Raw genomic sequence first — 25,050 nt, 5'->3', positions numbered from 1 at the left:
CATGTTCTCTGTAATTTTGTCCCACGCTCGTTTTGTTATTTTGATTGCATCTAAAATATGGAATTCTTTCCAAAATTCTTTAAGAGTTAGACCTCCCTCCTTATCTCTGCCTGAACGAACAAACAAATGCACACACAGTAGTACTGTATTATATAGCTAAGTGCGTGGTTTGAAATGGCCGTATTAATGAATGTTTAGCATTTATTATTGAAATTAATGTTCATATTTTCAATTTTGTTGATATTTGAAAAAAAATAACTCGTAAAGCGGGAACTGCCTGTATTTCAAAAATGTTTCCTTCTATTAAAATTAGCAACTCTCTGCTGAAAATTGGATTCTAAACATAACCAGTGGAAGTGGAGTTTTGGTGGAAGTGGTTAAACATGACTTACCTGAATGATATCAACATAATCTAAATCCATTCTCTGAAGGCTTTCTTCAATACTTTGAATTGTACGTCTGAAAGAAAAGTCAAACGTTTGGGAGTCGTAACGGCCAACTTTTGTTGCAACATAATAGGCTTCTCGAGGGATTTCTTTTAGAGCCTAAATCACAGAAATATATCATGATTTTTTTATAAAAAAAGAATTACAGTATCCACAAAAAATGAATAAAAATTTACACAGTTTGAAGACAACACAGAAATTCAGAATACCATTAAAGTAGATCGCGAAAGTCACTGGATTCTATTGTTGGTAATAAATAGGGGGTTAAGGAGGGAGTAAAATTGTACAGACAGTGAGATTAGTAGATGATATGCTGCTGATATCTGATACAGAGGAGAAAGTACACAGATTTTGTTGGCAAATTCTCTATAGACCACCCTTACGCTGGTGGTCCATAGAGAGAATTTACTGTGTCAAATTAGTTAGTGTTTAGATATATAAAAATGTACTAAATTATTAACCAGTGGTTAATGTACTATAATATGAATAAGCATTTCTCACTTATTGTCATCTATTAATTTTGAATTAATTTTTGTAAAAATCATTTCGTAACTCATTGTGGCATGGCTAATTCCCATTTCCTTCTCTTATGTGAACTTGTGTAAATAATTGGAAATAAAGAGCAGAGTGTGTGTGTCAATTTTTTTAACCTGGCTTGTCAGTATTCATGGAGCATAATGCTTCAGCTGCAAAGAATTGAGATATTATACTACCAACAGGCTCATGAAGCATAGCCCTTCAGATGTGGAGACCTGAGATACAATGATATCAACATCAGTAACAGCATGTAGTATTAGGTGATTCAGAGCAGCTGTTGCTTTTCAGGAGCGCTTGTTTGTTATTTGGTTTTTAGGAGCATTAGCAACTAAGGCCATATTGCTCCGGGATATGTGGTGGTCATTCCCGGACCTTTCCGCATCCTCCGTATTTGGTAGTGACAGGCTCGAACCCCGGTCTAATCAAGAAGCGTGTGCTACGCGCTGCTGCTCCTTCCCACCTGGCTATGGAGGCGCCTAGGAGGGCTTGTATTGGAGAAACTGGAGCTCCAGTGAAAGGATAGACCACCATGATGAGCCTATTGGATTATGTTCTATTTGCTGCCTCGATGGATAACTTGTGATGCTGTGGTGTTATTGTGGTTCCAGGGACTGTGCGTGGGGATTGACTGTGGTATTACTCTTTGCTGTTAACTGCTGTACCATTGGGACTGTTGAAGTTTGAGGAAAGGTTGATTTCTTTGTTGTGACCACAATTCCTGTTTTAGACTTCTACTCATGATTTTGACCATTCGTGGTGGACCTACAACTGACAGCTGAATCTTTGGAGATCATCACAACCTTATATAAGTTGGAACTTTATAGTGTCAGATATCTTCATGGTATTGTATTGTAACATGGACAATACATATTGTGATTTTAAATGTTTCTCACCAACCACGTATTAAAATAAGACACGGAAACTGGAATTTTAAAAACTATGTGTTTACTACTATATATTTACAATTAAAATAACTTTACAACTAAAAAGGATAAAATACATAAAATATATATATACATCGAATAAAATAGATTAAACTACCGGGTTAAGAGCGATAAAACCGACCGTAGCTTTCGAAGACTCCTGCCTTCTTCTTCAGTGGCAGCTTCTTTGTACTGCGGTGCATCTTGAGTACCAGCAGGTTCACGGTCTAAATCACGTGTTTCATTGCCACGTGTTCTATTCTCCTGTGTACTGGGACTGGAAGCGGCTCGGGAGCGCGTCGTATGAAATCGTTCATCCCTTCTGAGGATCGTAGCCTCAAAGAGGTGATGAATCCGCAAACCTTTGTCTTTATTGATGTTCTCTGTTGAATTAATCCACAAACTCTCGAGCCACTTGCGGTCCCAGAACCTACGTGCCTGATCCATGATGATAGCTTCGTCCGGGGAGATCTGGTATTGCTTCTCCGGCTCGGCTACGGCAGACTTACCGTAATCTGCATTCCTTATTGCCTTAGTGTGCTCCTCCAGACATTCTTTGAAACGGCGCTTTGTTTCCCCTACATAACATTCCCCACAATCCAGGCATTTAATACTATAAACGACCCCACTAGCATTCTCTTTTTGGATGGGTCTTTCACTTGTGAATCTGTACACAACGCATCTGATAATTTCTTAGTACCCTAGTTATATGCTCAGTTAAGCCCGGATAGTAGGGAATGTATGCAGTGGCTATTGGAGTAAAGGGTTCGCCTCTCCTCTGATTTTCTCCAATATACTTTTGTATAATTCTCTGGGGGTAGCCACACTTTGTAAGATCCGCCGTGGCACGTTCATATTCTTCTTTCCTATCATCGGAGGTACTACAGTGTGATTTTGCCCTGTCTATTAACGCTCTGACCACACTGTTCCTATGATGATTGGTCTCGGCAGAATTATAGTGTGAGTACTGGCCTTTACACATCGGTTTCCTATAGCACATAGAAGAAAATGAAGCTATGATATCTTTCGATGTGACATCGCTTTTTACGTGTATTCCTATCAACCACGGGGTACACACTGCACACATGGCCTTATAGAATGATACCACCTTGAGTAGTAGAACGCAATTAAACTTAGAAGATATTTGTAAATGTACAGAACTGTGCCTCTCAAGCACCACCATGATTTTTGGTAATATTATGTATAAGCAGGTTAATGGTACAGCCATGGGTTCCCCCATTAGTGCGATTATAGCTAATCTAGCTATGGAGGAGCTTGAGGCTAGAATATTTAATGGTTGAAATTTTGCGTCAATGGAAGAGATATGTGGATGATACATTCTCAATTATTCAAAAGGGGAGTGAAAATGAAGTGTTGAAATTTTTTAAATGGCTTCTCCCCATTCATACAATTTACCTCGGAAGTAGAGGAAGAAGGAATTTTGCCGTTCCTAGATGTATTGGTCTGTAGAGAAGGCCAACAACTAAAAACTAGTCTATAGGAAACCAATGTGTAAAGGCTAGTACTCACACTATAATTCTGCCCAGACCAATCATCATAGGAACAGCGTGGTCAGAGCGTTAATAGACAGGGCAAAATCGCACTGTAGTACCTCCGAGGATAGGAAAGAAGAATATGAACATGTCACATGGTGGATCTTACAAAGTGTGGCTGCCCCCAAAGGATTATACAATAGTATATTGGAGAAAATCAGAGGAGAGACGAACCCTTTACTCCAATAGCCACTGCATACATTCCCTACTATCCGGGCTTAACTGAGCATATAACTAGGGTACTAAGAAATTATCGGTCGCGTTGTGTACAGATTCCAGGCTGGAAGCTGCACACAATCGTGTCACAAGTAAAAGACCCCATCCAAAAAGAGAATGTTAGTGGGGTAGTTTATAGTATTAAATGCCCGGATTGTGGGGAATGTTATGTAGGGGAAACAAAGCATCGTCTCAAAGAATGTCTGGGGGAGTACACTAAGGCAATAAGGAATGCAGATTACGGTAAGTCCGCCGTGGCCGAGCATTTCTGGGAGAAGCAACACCAGATCTCCCCGGACGAATCTATCATCACGGATCAGGCACATAGGTTCTGGGACCGCAAGTGGCTCGAGAGTTTGTGGATTAATTCGACAGAGAACATCAATAGAGACAAAGGTTTGTGGATTCATCCCCTCTTTGAGGCTATGATCCTCAGAAGGGATGAACAATTTCATATGACATGCTCCCGAGCCGCTTCCGGTCCCAGTACACAGGAGAATAGAACACGTGGCGATGAAACACGTGATTTAGACCGTGAACCTGCTGGTACTCAAGATGCACCGCAGTACAAGGAAGCTACCGCTGAAGAAGAAGGCAGGGGCCTTCGAAAGCTACGGTCAGTTTTATCGCTCTTAACTCGGTATTTTAATCTATTTTATTCAATGTATATATACATTTTATGTATTTTATCCTTTTTAGTTGTAAAGTTATTTTAATTGTAAATATATAGTAGTAAACATAGTTTTTAAAATTCCAGTTTCCGTGTCTTATTTTAATACGTGGTTGGTGAGAAACATTTAAAATCACAATATGAATTTACCAAACCCCAGAGGCCTGTTTGAAGAAATGGACAATACACTAAGAAAAAAACTGACCCTCTACAAAGGAATCTAAGATGTTGTTATTTGGTTTTTAGGAGTATTAGCAACTAAGGCCATATTGCTCTGGGGATATGCAGTGGTCATTCCCTGACCTTTCTGCATCCTCCATATTTGGTGGTCATGGGTTCGAACCCTGGTCTAATCAAGAAGTGTGTGCTATGCACTGCTGTTCCTGCCCACCTGGCTACGGAGGCGCCAGAATCTAAGATAACTGTACATCAATATTGTGCAGTGGTACAGCACTGTAAATAGATGGTGGGGTTGCCAGGAAAGCTTGCTGGGACCACATAGTACAATAAATAAATAATAATAATAACCTAGCAGTAGTACTGCTCACCTGACAGGCACAGCAGGAAAATATTTAATTACAGTACAGTGACTCCCTAGTTGGGGATTAGCAGTTGGTACTTTTTGTACCTTCTTAATAGTGGCTTTAGTCTTGTATGTGCTGCTTTTTGTCCCTTTACACTGCTGTTCCCTTTTTTATTCCTTTATGTTGTTGTTCACTTTTCTGTAAGCCAAATGGGTCTGAGAGGCAAATCAATATGTTTATGTTACTGTGTCCGACCAAATACAGTCTATGTAGTGAAATACAGCTTTTCTTCACAATGGCATGTTTTGCACTATCCAAAAGCCTGTGTGGTATTATCATGGAAAATAAGAAAAATTCCAATCGAGTTTATGGCCATGAAGTAAATCAGCTAATTCCAGTATATCTATATTCCAGGTAGGTGTCACAATACTATCCTATATTACTGAAAAAGGCCAGAATATTTTTCCGGACTGACACAGTTGGTCAGGTTGTGTGCTGTGTATGATATCAGCCAGAATACTACAGGCCAGTCCATGGCAACTTTTCCTTCCTTCATGAATTTAGTAGGCATCAATTTGAAAGTGACATGCAGGTGGTAACGTGAAAAGAATTAATTACTTAATATAGAAATATTTAATAAAATAATTATTTATTTAGTTACTAATAAGAAAAATAAAAATGATGGTGATAAAAGAGGGGCACATGACATAACATATTGCCATTATTTTTATATACTTTAGTCAAGCAAAATTTTTATGCAGTGAACATCACAAGTAGTTTGGAAAAAAAAGATATGAATTATTTTTGCTATTTCACATTTATAATATTCATTTTTTTTTATTGAAATATGTTAATCTCAAAGCATTATTTTGAAAATATTGGCTTTAATTTATTGTAATGGAGTAATCCCCAAGTTTCATGCAATTAATGCCTCCAGAAACTTAAATTCAGCAGAGAATTAATTGTTTAAATGTTTCTATTTTATGTTGCCAACATTTTTCTGAAAATTTATATAAAATTAATAAACTTTTTTTCATTAAAACTAATAATTATTTTTAGAAGCCAAAAAACACTTGCAAAATTTTTGGTTATTATTTAAAAAACTATGAATAAATAAAATTAATAAGCATTGTAATCTACTGATAAAAAGGTCAATCATTAGCACACTCCATGCACAATTCTAAACCAAATACTTTTTATAAATATTAAATTTAAAATCTGTGGCCTATCAAGGCTTCCAGAATCACTCACATTATAAAACAGGAGAATACTACTGCCAGGCAGGTTAAATAGACTCAAAAAAGCAAATGTTTAAAACATAACAGATGGCAACAAAAAAGAGAACACATTAAGAGAGGAATGAATATGAGCAAAATGGATCAAAGAACACTGGTCTCAGCTGTGATATAGACAGATTTTAATTTTAGAAGTACATCATGATATATGACAGTAATAGTATAATTTTCCTTACTTTAAAAACATTTAGAGTAAGGAAAATTATCTGGAAATCTAACAGAAGAATTATTCTGCTGATTTATTCTGGAATAAAAGAAACATTCTTCTAAACCAAATAAAATGTATATATCCAATATACATATATTCTAACATCACTGGAACACCAAAATTCAAAAGTTTTAACTTGAGCTAGATATCAGTGACTTTTTTCTTTCTTTTTTTTTTTGAAAATGGCAAAAAAAAAAAAAAAAAAAACACCTTATACATGTCCATAATGTTTTCCTTTTCTTTTATCAAGTTGTGGAGTTGCAAAATTGAAAATTTAAGTTACACTTACTTAGCAAATAAATTGAGTTTTAGGGTTGTGCTAGCTTATTCAGCCCAAACGGATGCTTGATGTCAAATAATGACTGGATGAATCCAGTTACATCTGACTAAATAAATAAGTTATATGTCTTTATTAATACTGCTAAAATATGTATAATACTAGTCTTTTACTTCATTAAAATATTTTCACATTTGTCATTCAGCACACAATATACAGGGTGTTTCAAAAATGATGGTCAATAATTTAAAGGTGAAAAGTACGAACTAAAATAAGCAAAAAAGTCCTGGTGAACATCGGGCCACAAATGAACCATTTTCCAGATAATGCACATATTCTGTTAAGATAATAAATTATGCTTATGTACATAGCTTAATCAATACTGTAATAGGTACATACTAACTAATTGATAATTCTGTTCGCTGACATTTTTTTTTTTTTGGGTTGTAAAATTTAAAATTGTAAAAAAGAAAAGCAATCAATAACACGGCAGGCACAAATTGCAAATAACACGATACGCGAAAATGGGATGCAGAGTGACAAATTTACAATCTTAAAAAGTAGGAATGAAGAAAAGATTCCGAAAATTTATTTATGTTTTTTTTTATGGTTGAAGAGGAAGGAGGAAACATATTTCACCATAATAACCCACAGAATTCCAGCTATCAGTATTATTGCAAATGCAATAAGATCAAATTTACTACCTATTTATAATAGACTGCACTAACAGAAAAGCACAATAAACCAGAAACTGCAAATTGTTTTTTGGTAGTGACCTCCAGAAATGTCCTTTAGAAAAATATCACAAAGACGTTTAAAATCGATTCTTATAACCGAACATATGATAGCGATGAAAGTGTAGTGCATTTTAATGATTTGAATTGGTTTTTTGAAATTAAAGTGATTCCACTAACCAGTGTCTACTTATTTCACTTTACGATGGGATGAGCTTAAAACTGTCTACGAATGGACAACATGGTCCTTCCTCTCAGCCAATAGCAGCATTTGTAAATGTGTTGGCTGCGTGTTTTGTTTTTGCATCCATTGATTTTTTGTTGTGCTTTAATTAATACATTAGTTTTAATCAATTTTTTTTTATCAATATGTACAATTTCCATTATAAAAATCACCTTTTAGAGAGATAAACAGCTTAGTTATATAGCAAAATTTTCAAAAGTTTCAAATTATCAAAAAACAATGTGTTATTGGGTTCACATTATGATATTTTCACGATACGATGGCGACTCTGGAACAGATTAATATCATAAAGTGGGGGATCCACTGTACTCTTTGCTGTGAGGCTAATCATGATTTTAAACCCTTTACTTTTTGACTCCTGATTTCTGAACTTAAAAGAAAATTGAATCTCCTGGATCTCCACCTTAGAATCCTCATAATGAGATGTGACATTTGGCCAGTTTTGTTGTATAGTGCTGAGACATGGGCACTGAAAACTAACACCTCCAAGAAACTAGAAGCATTTGAAATGTGGATGTAACCCGTGAATTGCTGAAGAAAATGTAAAGGGGGGGGGGGGGAATGGCATATATTGGACACCTGATGCAGAACAAAAAATATGCAATTTCATGGCTAATTATTGAGGAGAGAATGGAGGGAAGCAGAAAGCTTGGGAGAAAATGCATATCATGGCTAGATAACATCAACAACTGGACAGGACTGAACACCAAGCAGCTGTTCAGAGCTACCAGAGACTGAGAAACAATTTCTGCAGTGGTTAAGAGATGGCACACAGAGAAGAAGAAAAGAAAATTATTAACAAAGTTTTTGTGGTTTGTCAGAAAATGCTGTTGTATGTTACTTTTTTTGGGAACAAAAACATGCCCAAACATTTTTCTCTATATTCAATGAAATATAGAGAAAAAGAGAAACAATTTCTGTCTTCCCAATCACTGTTAAACAAATAGTTTCTTGAACACTTAGCCATCTTTATTATTTCTATATACATTTCAAGATAGATGTAATCAGGGATGATGCTAGTACCAGAAAAAAATGGTCCAGAAAACTTTTGCACTATTACTAGACCACAATTAAGAATGGTGTGAATGAAACCACACCCACAACAGAACTGAGAGATCTGAAATAAAAATGCATTTCCTATTACCTTTTCCCAAGGAAAATGGTTTTACAAATTTCATCACCAACAAGTTTTCTCAGAAGGATCCCTGTTTGTGCAAACTTTTACAAATAAAGAATTATGTAACATATTGTTCCTTCAGGATGATGATTACACTCCAAAATTATCTCCAAACACATTCTCAGAAAAGGAGATCACCAGTTTGTGGGCCACCTGACCTTACCAAAAGCACTGTAGTGCCTGCAGGTGTTACAATGGAGAGCCCTGGTAAACACTATGAATGACAATGTGCAAGTTAATATATTTACTTACCTTGCCAAGTATAATTTCTGCTGTTCCACACCCATAATAGGGAGCTGTGTCAATATAATTAATACCATGCTTAATAGCTTCTTGAAGAGTTTTAATTCCTTCTTCTTCTGGCATGAAACCTAACTGAAACCCACCTAAAAATATATGCAAATAAATCATACTAGCACTCTCTGTTTGTGGGCAAGATTACTAAAAACAAATTATTTCCCACCCCACTTTAGACTGCTAAAACTATGGCTGAATATTCTAGACTAATGAAGAAAATAAAATCAAATTAATTACCTTTTTCATAAATTCTTAGAAAGAGAACTAACAAAATACTACTTCCTCAAGGCATCTAGGTTATAAAAGTAAGTATAACTCCATTCCCAAAAATTTAGTAAGTATAACTCCATTCCCAAAAATATAGAGTATCCTTGAAAATGTTTGACGTTCATGGTTTAACAGTATATATTTGCAAAAAAATACTGGAATGATTTAAATATTATTATGTAGATATGCTTCATATGAGCTTAACAAAAAATATATAGTTATTAATTTAAAAAAAAAAAATTTAAGAAAACAGATGGACGAAATTCTGAATCATAAATTTAGAATAATAAAAAAAAAAAAAAAAAAAAAAAAAAACACTTTTTACATTTAGTATACTTATTGAATTTGGTTTTTAAGCTCTAAAATTATCTCAATATGCAAATCAAAAAGACTGTTATATAGTTTATTAGTACAGTAAAGGGAGAACGGCAAAATGTGCAAAAAGAAATGTCTGTCAGTTGAGTTCAGTGAAAAATTATTCTGCCTCATCAAAAGTGAATACAATCACAAACAAACTCTGCAAAACCTCAAATTGTTCACAAAATTCAGCAACAACAATCACTGCTGAACATAAAAGTTTATTTATCTTTAATTATTTAAAAGTTTAATTTTTTATCATCTTCCCACTAATCATTCAAGGTAGATGCCTTCATTTTAAAACTAAATGAGCAAACAATGCACTTTATATGCTTATAAAAAAAAAATTTTTCATCCTTTAAGAACTCTTCAAAATAAATGGCAAAAAAAAAAAAAAAAAAAAAAAAAATTGTCTTCAAGTCTACCATGAACAGTAGAGTAAAGGAATTTGGATTTTCATCCAGTGCTCCAAAGAAAAAGCTTAAACTAAATAGTAAACAAAGTAAAAAATAATAATAATAAATAAATAAAAATGGAAATTAGACAGATGAAAAAAATTTACCAATATCCATGTCTCTTGGGATAAAATTATTTTTTTGTGATGAGCTGTAGGGGAAAGTGGGCCATACTTTAGTATTAGTAGTGGCAAATAATACAAGGAAGAAAGCTATACAGCATCAGCCAAAAAAAAAAAAAAAAAAAAAAAACCTATCCATCCCATCTATACATCTCCTCTAACAATTTGCCTAATCCTTCCTTAAAATTATTCAAACTACTACAAAACCACAATGCCATATGAAAATGTCTAAGAAATCATTTGGTCTCTAGCTGAAAGGAAATTTTCACACATTTATTCTGTAATCCTTTTTCAATTTAAATATTAGCATTAGTAGAAACACATGATGCAAGAAAGCAAGCTTATAGAGCATCAGCTAAAAAAAAAAAAAAAAAACCTACACATTTCACTGACCCATTCATTCCAAATGTTTGTCTAGTTCTGCCTTGAATTTATTTAAGCTAGCAACTTCCACAACAGTAGCTGGAAGTTTATTCCGGCAATCAACTACCCACTGGCTAAAGGCAAATTTCCTCACATCTATTCAACAACTGTCTTTCCTCAGTTTGAATCTATGCCCCCCATCAGGTTTGTAATCTGAGCAAGAGGAAGAATCCCATCAACATTGAGCCTGCTCAATCCATTCAAGGCCTTATACACCTTAATCATATCGCCTTGCGGGTATCTAGTCTCCAGAAGCTGCAATCTACAGAACTTAAGCCTTTCATCATAAGAGCACTCCTTTGTTCCCTCCACCAGTCTTGTTGCCCTTTTCTATACTCATTTTAGAAACTCTACATCCTTCCTAAAATGAGCCTTCCAGACCTGTATGGAGTACTCAAGGTGTGGCCTGACCATTGCCTTATACAAGGAGGTAATCACCTCCTCATCCCTGCTTGCAAAATTCCTGTATATCATTGACAAGACCCCATGACCTACTCTGGCAGCCTGTCTGCACTGCTCAGAAAACTTCATATCTGACTGTACAATTACCCCCAGGTCTCTTTCATTCTCCACTACCTTGAGTGTAACACCACATGGTACATTTCTCTGGGGTTACTGCTACCCAGATGCAGTACTTTGCATTTGTCAATGTTAAACTTCAGTTGCCACTTCTCACCCCATCTATCCAACTTTTCCAGATCCTGTTGCAGCAACATACTTTCATTACTGTTATTAACAACCCTACCAACCTTTGTATCATCTGCAAACTTTGAAATTAAGCTTGATATACCTTCATCAATATCATTGATAAATATACAACACAGCAATGGGACCAACACTGAACACTAAGGGACACCACTAATAACATTAGACCACGTAGAGCAGTACCCATTGATTACCACTCTGTCTTCTCCCACTCAACCATCCATTTATCCATTGTAGCAACTTGTCCTTAATGCCATACTACTCCAATTTGTACAGTAGTCTTCCATGTGCAACAGTATCAAAAGCTTTCCTGAAATTCAAGTATATGATATCAAAATTATATTTACATCCAGTTCCTTTGTGACCACATCATAGTATCCAATCAAATTGGTCAGACAAGGCTTTCCCTCAACAAACCCATGCTGTCTGAATTATTATTGCTGTCTTGTCTAGATGATCCTGCAATGCTTCTTTAACCAGCGACTCCATTACTTTCCCCCAGAACAGAAGTCAAATTAACGGGTCTGTAATTACTCATGTCCCCCGTTGATCCCCCCTTTGTGAATTGGAGATACATTTGCACATTTCAGGTCAGTGGGGACTTCTCCCGAGTCCAAGGATGATCTTATAATTATGGCTAAAGGTTTGCTTACTTCTTTTGCCACCTCCTTTAATATAACTGGATAGATTCGATCTGCCACAGGTGCCTTTCTTATGTTTAACTTCAACAATTTCTCCTCTACTTTGCTCTTGGTTATTACAAAATCACTTAGCTCTCTGTTAGAGTTTGATAAAGTTCTGGCACTCCCCTCATTGAATAACTCCTCATGTGTGAATGTAGATGCAAAATACTCATTCAGTTTATCAGCTACCTGAGCATGATCATCAATAGTCAACCCATTAATGCTAAGTGGTCCAATCTGATTCATCCCTTTCCTTCTAGAGTTTACATAAATAAAGAAGTCTTTCCTGTTTTTCTTTGCATCCTTTGCCAATGATTTTTCATAATCTGCCTTTGCTTGCCTAACCTCCTTTGACTTTATTACAGATTAGCTTGTATCTACCATAGGCTTCTGTGTCACCTGACAATTTATATGCATCCCATGAATTTTTCTTCTCTGCCACGAGTCTCAGTAGTTCATCTAACATCCATTTGGACCCGAACCTAGAGCAGTATTTCTTAGTTGGAACAAAAAGCCTAGTAGCTTCCAAAATTACTTCCTTGAATGCTTCCCATTTAGAATTTGCTGTTGGTAACATCAGTTGGTCCCACTGTATAGAATCTAAAAAATCTCTGAGACCACTGTAGTCGCTTTTATGAAAGCAAAAACCCTTCCCTTTACCCCTGATGGTAGTTAAATCTTTAAGTAGATCCCACATCAGTATACTGCCACCTAGTGGTTCCTTAATCTGTAAATTCTTAATGCATGAATATTATTATTATTATTAAAATCAGTTTATTTCCCAAAAACCTTGGGTCACCCCGGGACGGCTCTATGCCAGAAGGGTGTGAATACAGACTAAGGTGCGAGGAACACAATGTACAATAAACAAGGGTACATTCGTGCTCGACCCGAGACTTTTACAGATTAAATAAACAAAAATGTACAAAATATACAGTAATATACATGATTACTTGAAGACAGAAAGTCTTTGTCATATACAAAGAGGCAAGTTAAAAAAAAAAATAATAAATAAAATAATAATAAATAAAAAAAAAGGTCTGTCCAGGAGCAGGTGAGTATTATAGGTTCATAATCTGGTAACTGTTCTTGAGGATTTCCTTCCTGTAGGGCTTGTCTTCACAGAACCTATCAGGGTGGATCCTAAATTTATTGAAGATCCGAAGACAATTGGCTGGAAACATGTTCCTCAGGGAATCGATGTTTGACAGCATAAGACGTAGAGGGAAACAGGAGTCGGGGTGCTCCCCCCTTGCCCTTCTCGGGCCAGAGATTAATGCGGATACTGATGGAGCATCAATTCGCCTCGTTATAAGCCGTGCAAGCGTGAGAACATTTTTTGTCATGATGATGTGTCTCCAGGGAGTGGTGCCTAGATTTGCTTGTAGGATAGATCTGGAGATAGTTAGGGGATGGCCTACCACCCTGTTCATCCATCTAAGCAACCAGTACTCTAAACTAAGATACTTCTGAAGGTATGAGGCAGGGGCAGATGACCAAATTTCAGAAGCATAGAGAGGAATCGGCGTAATACACCTCAGGATGTGCCGAACAAGCAGCGCTGGCTGATGCACACCAACGAGCTCTTGACGCACTGCCCAAAGAGCAGCGTACGTCTTCTGCCTCATCCTGGCAAAGTGAGGCTGAAATGTGAGCCCAACGTCCCAGGTGAGGCCAAGATCAGTATGAGAGGTCACCTTTTGCACCGGTTCCCCACTCACAAAGATTTGGATATCATTTTTGGCTTTCTTCTTGGTTATCGTCAGTTGTGCTGATTTGGAAGGGCTCAGATGCAGTCCTATTGTGGCCAGATAACTTTCCAAGCTTGATATCTGCCTAGAAGCTTGTTGGTTGATATCATGAGTCTGATGATTATGATCTGAGCTCACATAGAACTTCAGATCGTCGGCATAAGAAACAAAGTTCGGATTCTGAGCAAGGAAAGGCTCCAAAACTGCTGCAAACAGGATAGCTGACTGTACACTTCCTTGTGGAATGCCTCTTGAGACGTCAATAGTTACTTGAAAGTCATTGTGGGTCACAGACAGATGTCTAGGAAGTAAAATAGACTTCAAAATTTGAAGTAAGGTTTCCGCCAGGCCGAAGTAGTGTTTCAGAATGGTAAAAAGAGCTGGGAGGTGTATTCTGTCATAAGCCGATTTTATGTCGAGGAATATGATGTCAATCTGTGATTTGTTGTTAAGAGTGTGCTGAATTCTGAAGAGGGTATCAAGAAGATTGGTAGTTGTCGATCTCCTTTGTAGAACGGTATGGAGGTACCCGGGCCTGTGTGCAAAGCAATGCTGGGCAATTGTTGGCTGAATTACTTTTTCGAAAATTTTGAGTAAAGAACAGCTGATGGATATTGGTCTCAGGTCTTTAGGAGATTTCGGTTTCTTGATCTTTGGAATGGGCTTAACATGGTAAGTTTTCCAAATTGAAGGAACTATTCCAGATTGCAGGATTTGTCTGAAAAGGTGAAGGAGAAGGTCGACTATATATGGGCTGCAAATTTTGATAATAAAGAGTGGGAAACCATCCGGACCTACAGTGGCTTTGTTGGGTAGTTTATTGATGACATCAATTAGGGTCTCTCTAGTTATTTCTATTTCAGACAAGTGTGCCCTAGGTAACCAGTCCTCCTGCGAGAGAAAGGAATCAGAGTCAGGAAAATCTGCCTGCTGTAAGCTGCACTGTGCCCATTCCTGGACAAGCTTTTTGTCAATGGCTAGAGGATGATGATTCGAAAGGATCCTTCTACCACTCTTCAACCTATTGAGAACAGCTTGGTTAAGGACCAGCCTTTTCTTTTTCAAGAAGCAAGCTCTTTCCTTCTTAAAGATGGAATGGTCTGAGGGAAGTTGAGTTTTCTGCCATTTCCGGTAGGCCTTCTGCTTCTTGATGAAAGCCATCTTAGTTTCCTTATTGAAACCCCGATTCGACCTGTTACCACTCCTGGTGATTCTGGCTGCACCATGTAGTGCAATTAACTTCATTTGTTCCGACAAGAGCATAATGGCATCCTCCAACGGCTCAGAATAGAGACGCCCCCAGTCAAACCCAATCAAGCATTGGAGAATGATCTCTGGCTTCAGGTATTTGGTAGAGAAAGTTATCCTAGGCAATTCAGCAGAGTACTTGTCAGGTAACCCAAGGGAATTGCTCTGTAAGGATAGTTTACATGCAATTGGCGAGTGATCAGATTGGAATCGAAAGTTGCCAAGTAGGAGTTTGATATCTTTTAAGTTGTGGAAGATTAGGTCCAGCGCTTGACACGCTCTAGTTGGTTGCGTCACTAACCGTGTAAGGTTAAAGGCCCGAAGAGTGGCCTCAAGGCCCTCGAGAGCATTCCCATGCCTGGGCAGTGGCAAGTTAAAGTCACCTGCTACAACAGTTGGAATTTTAGGCATTAAGTTGGTTGCTAACCATGTGAGCAGCTCCGCTCTAGAGTCATCATTGTGGTCCGGAGGAAGGTAAACCAGGCAGCATTGGATTTGAAGAAGAGGACTCCTCAGTGTCAGTGAGACTGCCTCAAAGTTGTTAGACTGGCTCACTCGTGTCCTTATTGGCTGGAAGCGATCGTTGAACAGGATTTCAACACCTCCGCCTCGCCCGTTAATTCTGTGATTCCCAATGTGTTTGTAAGGGGTGTTAAAATGGGTAAGATCAAGCTGTCTATCTGCCGCTAACCATGTTTCTGTAAGGCAGATGACATCAAACTCATTAAGCAATAGGAGAGTCTGGAGACAATGGAGCTTGTTTTTTAGGCTGCGTACATTCTGCATAAACCAAAGAATCTCTCCTTCGTGTGAACCTGGTAGCAAGTCATCCTTTTGTAGCTATGGCTGTTTATCTTGCCTGGATCCGCTATAAGCGATCGATCTGCTCCTCTCTTGGAACGGCTTTATAAGGGTGCCTACCGGCCAGCAGCTAGAATCCAAGACGATATGCTTTGCATTCGCAGGGCAGGAGATGATAAAGGAAGAATAGGTCGGGTGTCTAGTTTTGATCGCTTTTGCGTCTAAGTTGATCCCATGTTCTTGGGCAAAGAGTGCCCTGATACTTTCCACTTTTGTTGCTGGTCCTAGTCTGGAAACAAAAATTCTCTCTCGGGTCTGGACAGCTGAAATATTATATATCTCCTCAAGTCTCCGCGACAGAGGGACCGAGGCAGGTTCAGTAGGAACCGACATATTAGGCTCCTCGCATGGAGTTCTGTTACCTTGTGTTTTCACAGTCAAAACACTGTGAGCACAAGCCATTTGTGGGTTATGCCTGGGAAATTGCGCAAGATAGTTAATTTGGTCAGAGAGACAGAAGGCATCCGCTTGAGCATAGATCCGCTCCTCCCTGTTTTGGCGTGGGGTTTCTCTCATCTCCATCCTCTTGTAACCGTGCTGGGCCTGTCTCAGAATCTGGCCACCAGGCTTCTCCTGACGTCTTTTGCAAGGTTGGTGCAGATTAGATTCACCAGGAATAATACACTTGTCCTGGATAAAAGGGCTGTCAGCCTCGAAGGTCGGATCGTGCTGATGGAGAGCAGTGTGAGGGGGATGAGTACCCAAAGGGTTCAACATCACGGCCGGGGCTACGATCTGATCAGTTGTTTTGTCTGCAAAACGAGGTGAACTGTGCAGATTTTTGAGATCTCGATTTCCTCGCTGGATGCGCTCGGTTTGAGTCGGAAGTCTTGGTAGTGCATCATCTGCTTCCTGTGGATGCTCCTGAGGTTCCAAATGGTCCATCACTGACGTCTGACTAGAGGGAAGACAGTATTCACTTATAAAGATTTTGAGATCCCTGAGTTGTTCCTTCATTGTGAGCACTTGTTCGAGAATTTCTGTATTTTGGGCTCTGAGTTTTCTATTTTCGTTATTGAGGCAGGCAAGAGAGTCGATTATTGGGGACAAAATCTCCCCGAAAGTGATCTTAAATCTTTCAGGGAGGGCCTTGAGTATGGAGGTGTTGTCCCTTAGAGCGCTTTTAATTGACGAACAATCAAAGGGGCTATTAACCTGCAAGTTTGCGGACTCAGCAGGAGCGGTATCAAACTCCCTATTCGAAGAAGCAACGTCTTTCCCAAAGCATAAGCTTAGATCTCCAGGTGTTCTCAACGCAGGCGACACAATACTACCTTCAATCGAACTGCGCACATCAAGAACACCAGATGGGGTTTCTTCTGCAAGAGTGATAGTGGATATCTCTTCCTTCGAGATGTCCGCGCTTTTTGGGTTACTTGCGCAAAGGTGGCAGGTCCATTTTCTTCTCCGTTGTTTGTTCAACCTTTTAACTTTAGGTGGCTGGCAATCACGACAGAAGATTCTACGACACGTAACACAAAGTAATGCTGGAGCCTCGGGTTTGAACCCACATTCGGCACTGGACTTTTGCTGAACGCCCGTTCTATCCTTCATTGTATACAGTTGAATTATAAGCGAAAGGTCTGAGCTGAAAACGGGCGCGGATGGCACGTCGAGAAAGGCAGTAATCGGGTAGGTGAAACGTAGGGAGCAACAAAGTCTTGCTGCAATTGGGCAGCTTACTAGCTTGAAGTGTAGGCTAAATTCTGGAGATGCACAAATTAAGTAAGTTTTGAAAGTGCAGCTGAGCCATCTGAGACCTGTTGATGAGGGGTTCCAGCAAAAGTGGTCATCTTATCGTATACTTGATTGCCAGACAGAAGTAGACAAAAATAGTCAGAGTTAGTTTGCTAAGTTCCTTCTAGCTCGCTTTCAACATGCAATCTCTTAAGCTAAACAGATGCATAAGTAGGTCAGAGTTATAAAAGTCGCACCTTACAAGCGGTCAACTGCCGGAAAGCTCCCACCGCAGAGGAACTGCTTGACCTTGTGATATAGCCCGAAGCGAACAGTGGTCAGCCAGCAGAGTAAGCCTACAGAAGTGTAGTTTGAATTCAGGCCTCGGAGACAAGCAACGCTGGCAAATGTGAATATATGGATAGAAAAGGATCATGCAAAAAACATAATTACCTAGAATGTTAGGATAATAATCTTCCACAGGATGCACAGTATTACCACTAGGCAGGTCACTATACAGAAAAACTAGCGTAACTCGCGAAATAAATACATGAAATCACTGTAAACTTGAGGAGCACAAGATTAGACAGTCTTCATAGCTACGCGCACCTAATAATCACCGAATAATCACTGCTGATAATCAGATCAAGAGTGTTACTCCCTTTGTTGTCTCTCTAACATGCTGTTCATCATCCAATAAATCCACAAAAGCCTTGCTAGTGTGTGAGTGACCAACCCACAAGTTCCAGTCTATATCTGGGAAGTTTAAATCCCCTATTATAAGACACTGATTTACTGGCCCACTATTTCTCTGTATAATTGTTCATTGTACTCATCAGAGTCGTTAGGCCTATAACAAACTCCTACCCTCATTTTTGCTTTCCCAGTGCTTATGTCACACCAAACTGACTCAACACTGCATTGTTATATCTATGCCAACTGATTGCACTTCCTTAGATTTTGTGTGTTTCTAAACTAACAGCCTAACCCCTCCTCCCTTTCTGTCCTATCTATCCTTTCTGTACATATTGTACTCCCCAAATTCCAATTCTGCATCCCTTATATATCTGAGTGGCACCACATCTGATATCCCGACAATATCCACCTTGGATGTCTTAACCAGCACTTCAAATTCATCAAATTTATTTACTATACTCCTAGCATTGGTATATTTACATCCAGTTCTTTTGTGACCACATCATAGTATCCAATCAAATTTTTTGAAAACATGATTTTACTTGTTTCACGACCCCCCAGTAGTTCTTGAAATCCCCAGCAACTGGCTTTCTGGGCTGCTGCTCATTCCAATAGAAGCAGTGCAAGAATCATTTCCACCTCTGCCTGCGGCTGCTGTTAATCTATTAATCTGCGAATCCCCCCAAGCTAGCAGCACCTAACATTGCCTCGATAGCATCAGCAAATATTCCTACACCCTTTCTATTTAAGTGTATCCCATCCCTTAGAAGCAATCTCACCTGTTAACAAGCACAGACCATGCTGAGAAAAATTCTACCTCATGAGCCTTGCACAATCTCTTCAGAGCCAAATTGATTGACAAAGGCTCTCATCATATACTACCTCCTATCATGTCTGGGCAGGATTGCAGACACTTTCAAATTTAACCCCAACTTGCAACTTTAACTCAGCATTAACTTGAAAACTAAATAGTAAACAAAATAAAAAATAATAATAATAAATAAATAAAAATGGAGATTAGACAGGTGAAAAAAAAAAAAAATTTACTAATTTTACCAATTTGTATCAATTTACTTTTGGGATAAAATTAATTTGTAGTGATGAGCTCTAGGAGAAAGTGGGCCATTCTTTAGTATTAGCAAATGATACAAAGAGGCAAGCTATACAGCATCAGCCAAAAAAAAAAAAAAAACCCCTACCCACCTCGACACAATTCAGTAAGTATACTAAATATAAGTTCCATTATGTGTGTTCTCCAAGAAAGAGTAAGGATGTCAACATTTAATTTTTGAATATTATCTTTTCTGAAGTATTTTTTGTTACTAATTTTGTTGATCTTCCCTGCACCCATTTCAACAAATCCACGTCCTAAAATGAGACTTCGTTTGGTTTGGTTTAAAATTTTAATGGTGCATTAGCAGCAGTGGCTATTATGTGGCAAGAAAAAAGATTCTAGACTTGCATGCATAATAATCATCTTGTCTAGGAAAGAGGGGTGATGAATTTCAGTCTGATCGTACCAAGATACGTATAAGATAACGATCTAGGGTTGAATGATTTCAAGAAAACTAGGATTCTTGCATTATTTTCAAGAAACTATTAATTTAAATGCATATCAGGCTATTGAATTCAGAAAGAAACACCTCAAAACCTCAATTCATCACAAATTGCAGCATCAACAATCATTGCTAAACATAAGTAGAATGTTCATTTATCAGCCCCAAACTGTGTAAAGCAGATGCCCTAAATGAAGATTTTTTTTTTTTGTTGTTGTTCCAAAATATTTTATAGATGTGCCTTTCATTTATCATCATGATTTGGCATCTGCCCACAGTTCAAAAAGCAGTTAAGGAGTGGCATCAAAGAATGAAATAGATGTTTTAGAATGCATGCCCAAATCCACTGATCTAAATCCCAATGTGAATATATAGATTATTTCAAAAAGTGAACCCCAGACTTAAAAAGCACAACTAATAATGAAGAAAAATACCCCAGGGGGCTCACATCTGGTGAGTATGGGCTTGGCAAACCCAGGATCCTGAGCTGGATATCATCATTTTTTGCTTTCTTGGTGATTCCCTTCTACTTCTCCCTCTCCCTCCCCCTCTCTCAGGGTAACGTGGGAATTTTTTTTGGCTGGTGCCGCATAAGCCTCAGGCTTCCTTGCACCATATGGCTAATAATAATAATAAAAACCAAATTGAAGACTAAAGCATTTGTAAGGAAAGCTTTCCTAAACATGAGTGTGGAAATTTGGCTCATTAACTGAAAATTAGACACAATGAAGTTACTAGGAGTATTGGATACCTTACCAAGCATTAACATGTATTATTTCAAAAATTCATAAAATTTATTTCATATACAGTGGCAGACAAAAAAACTGCATCACCTTAAAAATAGTAACATTTGTAGTGAAATGTATAAGATACTTTCGATTACAGTCATTTTGTTTGTTGCAAAGCCAAGGTTATTGCATCAGACAGTAATTGCAAGGTTTGTAATTGCATCAGCCATTTCTATAAATATGGCATTGGAAGGGTATACATGCTCATTAGTATCCTGTTTTGCGGAGGTGTAAGCATGGCTCCATATGTTCAGTTGACACCAAGAAAAAAAAAAAAAGTGTAGCTATTGCTCTGTCCCAGGAAGGGCTTTCTACGAGTGCTATCGCTGATAAAATAGGCTGCCACCAGTCAACAGTATCCTGGGTGCTGAAATTAAACCGTGAAACCGGTGATGTGAAGAGAAGACCTGGATTAGGCCATAAGAGAGTGACTACAACTTCCAAAGATAGATATTTGAAATGGCTATGCCTTCGTAATTGCCATGCTAGCGCTCCTGATCTAAAACTGGACTTTGAGATGGCCTCTGGTGTTGAAACAAGTGCAAGAACTATCCAAAGATGGCTTTGGAATGTGGTCTGCATGCCTATCGGCCCAAGAAGTAGCCTTTGTTGGCCCAACAAATGAGGAAGAAGCCACTTTCAAGGCTGTAATTGCAGATCGAGGAGGAAAAATATTGAGGACTTATTTTGCTGATTTACAGTACATAATACTATTATGTTAACTTGTCATTTCAGTTTGTACACGTAAATGCAATAAAATGTATGTTTGGTTGTCATGATTGCCATTTGCATGATTTCTCATATTTCCATTAATTACACATTTTACCCTTTGGGAAGATATTTGTGGCAATTAGGTATATTAGGTGGAGTCTTTTTATTGGATTTCATTCACAGAGATCCAATATCCCATCTAACAAATGCATTTTGAACATTTGTACAACCCACAATGCAGCACAAAACATTATTTACAAAATTCACAAGTGATGACATTTTTTTGTTCACCACTGTAGTAAATTTATGAAAGTTTTTTTCAATATTCTAAATTTATGGCACAATATTTTGTTTATCTATTGTTCTTAAAAATTTATTGAAATTAACTTTATTTGCATATTGTTTGTAAATCTTATATAAAGCATGTGTGCATAATAATTTAATGTTTTCCGGCATTTTTATTCAAGAATACACTGTTAAACCATGAATTCCAAATATTTTCAGGAATATTCTAAAATTTTGGGATGGTTTTTTTTTTTTTTTTTTTTTAATGGTAGTTATAGCCATAATGCACCTCCCAAGGTTTTTGCAGTACTTTGATCCAAGTCTGAGACAGGATTCGAACCCGCGACCTTTGGGTTGCCAGGCAGGCACTTTACCCACCCAGCTAGCCCGGTCGGCTATTTTGGGATGGAGTTGAACATGAATGTAACATCAATCTTCTCATCAAGCTAAATTATGTACAGAGAAAAATCATGTTTAAATTGCTGGTGTTAGCATTAGCATTAGTTGCAGCATATGATGCAAGAAAGCAAGCTTATATAGAGCATCAGCCAAAAAAAATAAAAACCCTTCCCATATCACCCATCCGGTCATTCCAAATATTTGTCTAGATTAGGCTTAAATTTATTTAAGCTATCAACTTCCACAACAACAGATGGAAGTCTGTTCCAGCCATCAACTACCCACTGGCTAAAAGCAAACTTCCGCACATCTATTCTACAACTGTCTTTCCTAAATTTGAACCTATGCCCCCGCAGGTTCTTAATCTTAGCAAGTGGAAGTATCCCATCAGCATTGAGCCCACTCAAAACATTCAAGGCCTTGTACACCTAAATCAGATCACAGGTGCCTAGTCTCCAGGTGCTGCAACTTACAGAATTTAAGCCACTTCTGGTAAGAGAACCCCTTTGTTCCTCTTACCAATCTTGTTGCCCTTCTCTGTACTCATTCTAGCAACTCTACATCCTTCTTAAAATGAGCCTCCAGACCTGTACACAGTACTCAAGGTGAGGTCTGATCATTGTCTTATACAAAGATATAATCACCTCCTTGTCTCTGCTAGCAAAATTCCTTTATATCATTGACAAAACTCCATGACCTGCTCTGGCAGCCAGTCTGCACTGCTCAGAGAACTTCATATCCAACTGCACAATTACCCCCAGGTCTTTTTCATTCTCCACCTCCCTTAGTGTAGTACTACACAGTTGCTAAATTTCTTTTAGGTTACTGCTACCCATATGCAGTACTTTGCATTTGTCAATATTCTCAGCCTATTTCTCTACACAAAACAGCAATGTGCCCAACACTGTACCCTGGGGGACTCCACAAATAATATTACTTTTCTAGATCCTGCTGCAGTAGCATACTGTCTTTACTATCATTAACAACCCTCCCAACCTTTGTATCATCTGCAAACTTGCAGATGATACAAACATTAAGCCTGATATACCTTCATCGATATCATTAATAAATACACAAAACAGCAATGTGCCCAACACTGTACCCTGGGGGACTCCACAAATAATATTAGTCCATGTAGAACAGTGTCCATTTATTAACCACCATCTGCCATTCCTTTATCGATTGCAGCAACTTGCCCTTAATACCATACCGCTCCAATCTGTACAGCAGTCTTCCACTTGTTGTGTTAGTATTAACATGGAGCATAAACATTAATATGAAGAATATCATTATCACGAAAGCGAGGGCCATCAACAAAAGGGAAGATGCCTCAAAAATAAGAATAAATATAAATGGTGAAAGGATAGAACAAGTGCACAAATTTGTATACCTTGGACACACAATAACCAGTGATGGAAGAAATAAAGAGGAAATAAACAGAAGAGTTGCTATAGCAAAACAGACATTTACAACATGAAAAAACTGCCAACAGCCTGAGACTTGGATGTCAAAAATGAGGATTAGGATTAATAAATGCTTTATGTGGTTTGTATTCTCATATGGTGCAGAAACATGGATGCTAAGCAAAAATATTGAAAATAAAATCAATGCTGTTGAAATGTAGAAATACAGGAAAATGATGAAAATATCGTATTCTATTAATACAGTCCAAAATCAATTTTCAGCATTTTTTTATGCACGATGGAGCATCAGCTCATTATGCAAAATTCTTAGAATTTTGTATAGTGAGCAATGAAAAGTTCCCAGGTAGATAGATTGGACAGCAGGATTCCATCTAATGGCCACTGCCTCCCTGGATTTAATATCCAGTGATTATTTTTTTTGTTGGGATTCTTAAAGTATTTAGTAATATGCACTGGTCTCTGCTGGAGCTTCAGCAGTCAACAGTTAGAGAACTTGAAAATTGAGAACATATTTGAGAAATAGTGCCTTCTGTGCCCAAAAAATTACAATTTTGTAAATTTTTAATTTAACAAATGGCCTCTCTATTGGGCTAGCATCACTTAAAATATATATTTAAAATAGGGTTGTTACTTACAGCGAAACATATTAAGAAACTTCTAGATCAGTCAAGAGTGGTGTAGAAGATTCCTGAATGTGGTAGGAATTGTAGAAGATTCCTGAATGTGGCAGAACATTGTATATGATTCTAGAATATTCTAAAAAGTGAGTGCTGTTTCAATATTATAGAAGATTGCAGATGATTCTAGTGTGTTTTGCAATAATATAAATTGAGAAGTAAAAGCTGTAACTTGTGAAATCGAACATCAGTCATTCCGAAAAGGTGTTTAGCATAAGTTGTGTGTTTCATAATAAACATGGCAAGAAATAAGGAAATGAGTGCTGAAAAAAGAAGTGCCATTATAATTTTGTATAGAGAAAGTTAATCGATGAGAAGAAGTTTTTTAATGTGTTCTTTTCAGAAAATCTTTTCATGAGCCTTAGCTCCTAGGACCTACAAACACTTGAATCTGGCTATGGCTTATGTAGAGAACAAAACTATTAACATAATTTAGGAAAGAGAGTTTAAGATGCCTGAAAGGCAATCTTTGCTGCTCACTTTTAAGACTTCCTATATCATTTTGGTGTATATCTACAGACGGGTCATGCAGAGACACTTGGAACATTTGCCATAATTAAAAAGATAAATAAACAAAAATTACATCTGGTTTTCTTTGTTAATTATTATTGTTATCTGTAAATGCTCATTCTATTGATTCTGCATAACTACATATAAAACTTGATGCAACTGTATTCAAGTAAGGTGGGCCTGACTTATTTTCAAATAAGGAATTGGAAATTATAAATATTTTTTACATAGATTTTTCTTCTTCCACCATTTGTATCTGTGGTTCCAAATGAAAATTACAACTTCAGTTTTGAAAAATTTTATGTTTCAATCTTTAATTACACCAACTACCTGTAAATATAATTTGATTTAGCC

General features: G+C 37.6%; 1 protein-coding gene across 2 annotated transcripts in view; it reads right to left on the bottom strand.

Moving 5' to 3' along the window:
- The window catches only part of LOC150079458 (uncharacterized), a 145,024-nt gene that overhangs the window by 86,685 nt on the left and 33,289 nt on the right, over nucleotides 1–25,050 (bottom strand). For both annotated transcript variants that reach the window (XM_090382617.1, XM_090382618.1), the window contains exons 4-5: nucleotides 9,057–9,190; nucleotides 393–545 (exon numbers count right to left, since the gene is read on the bottom strand). In XM_090382617.1, coding sequence (XP_090238743.1) covers nucleotides 393–545; nucleotides 9,057–9,190 — 287 coding nt within the window. The remainder of the gene's footprint in view (nucleotides 1–392; nucleotides 546–9,056; nucleotides 9,191–25,050) is intronic.

Source organism: Mastigoproctus giganteus, chromosome 10 (assembly GCF_048544385.1).
Source record: "Mastigoproctus giganteus isolate SK-2022 chromosome 10, ASM4854438v1, whole genome shotgun sequence".
Classification (NCBI taxonomy): domain Eukaryota; kingdom Metazoa; phylum Arthropoda; class Arachnida; order Uropygi; family Thelyphonidae; genus Mastigoproctus; species Mastigoproctus giganteus.
This window is presented reverse-complemented; position numbering and strand designations above follow the sequence as displayed.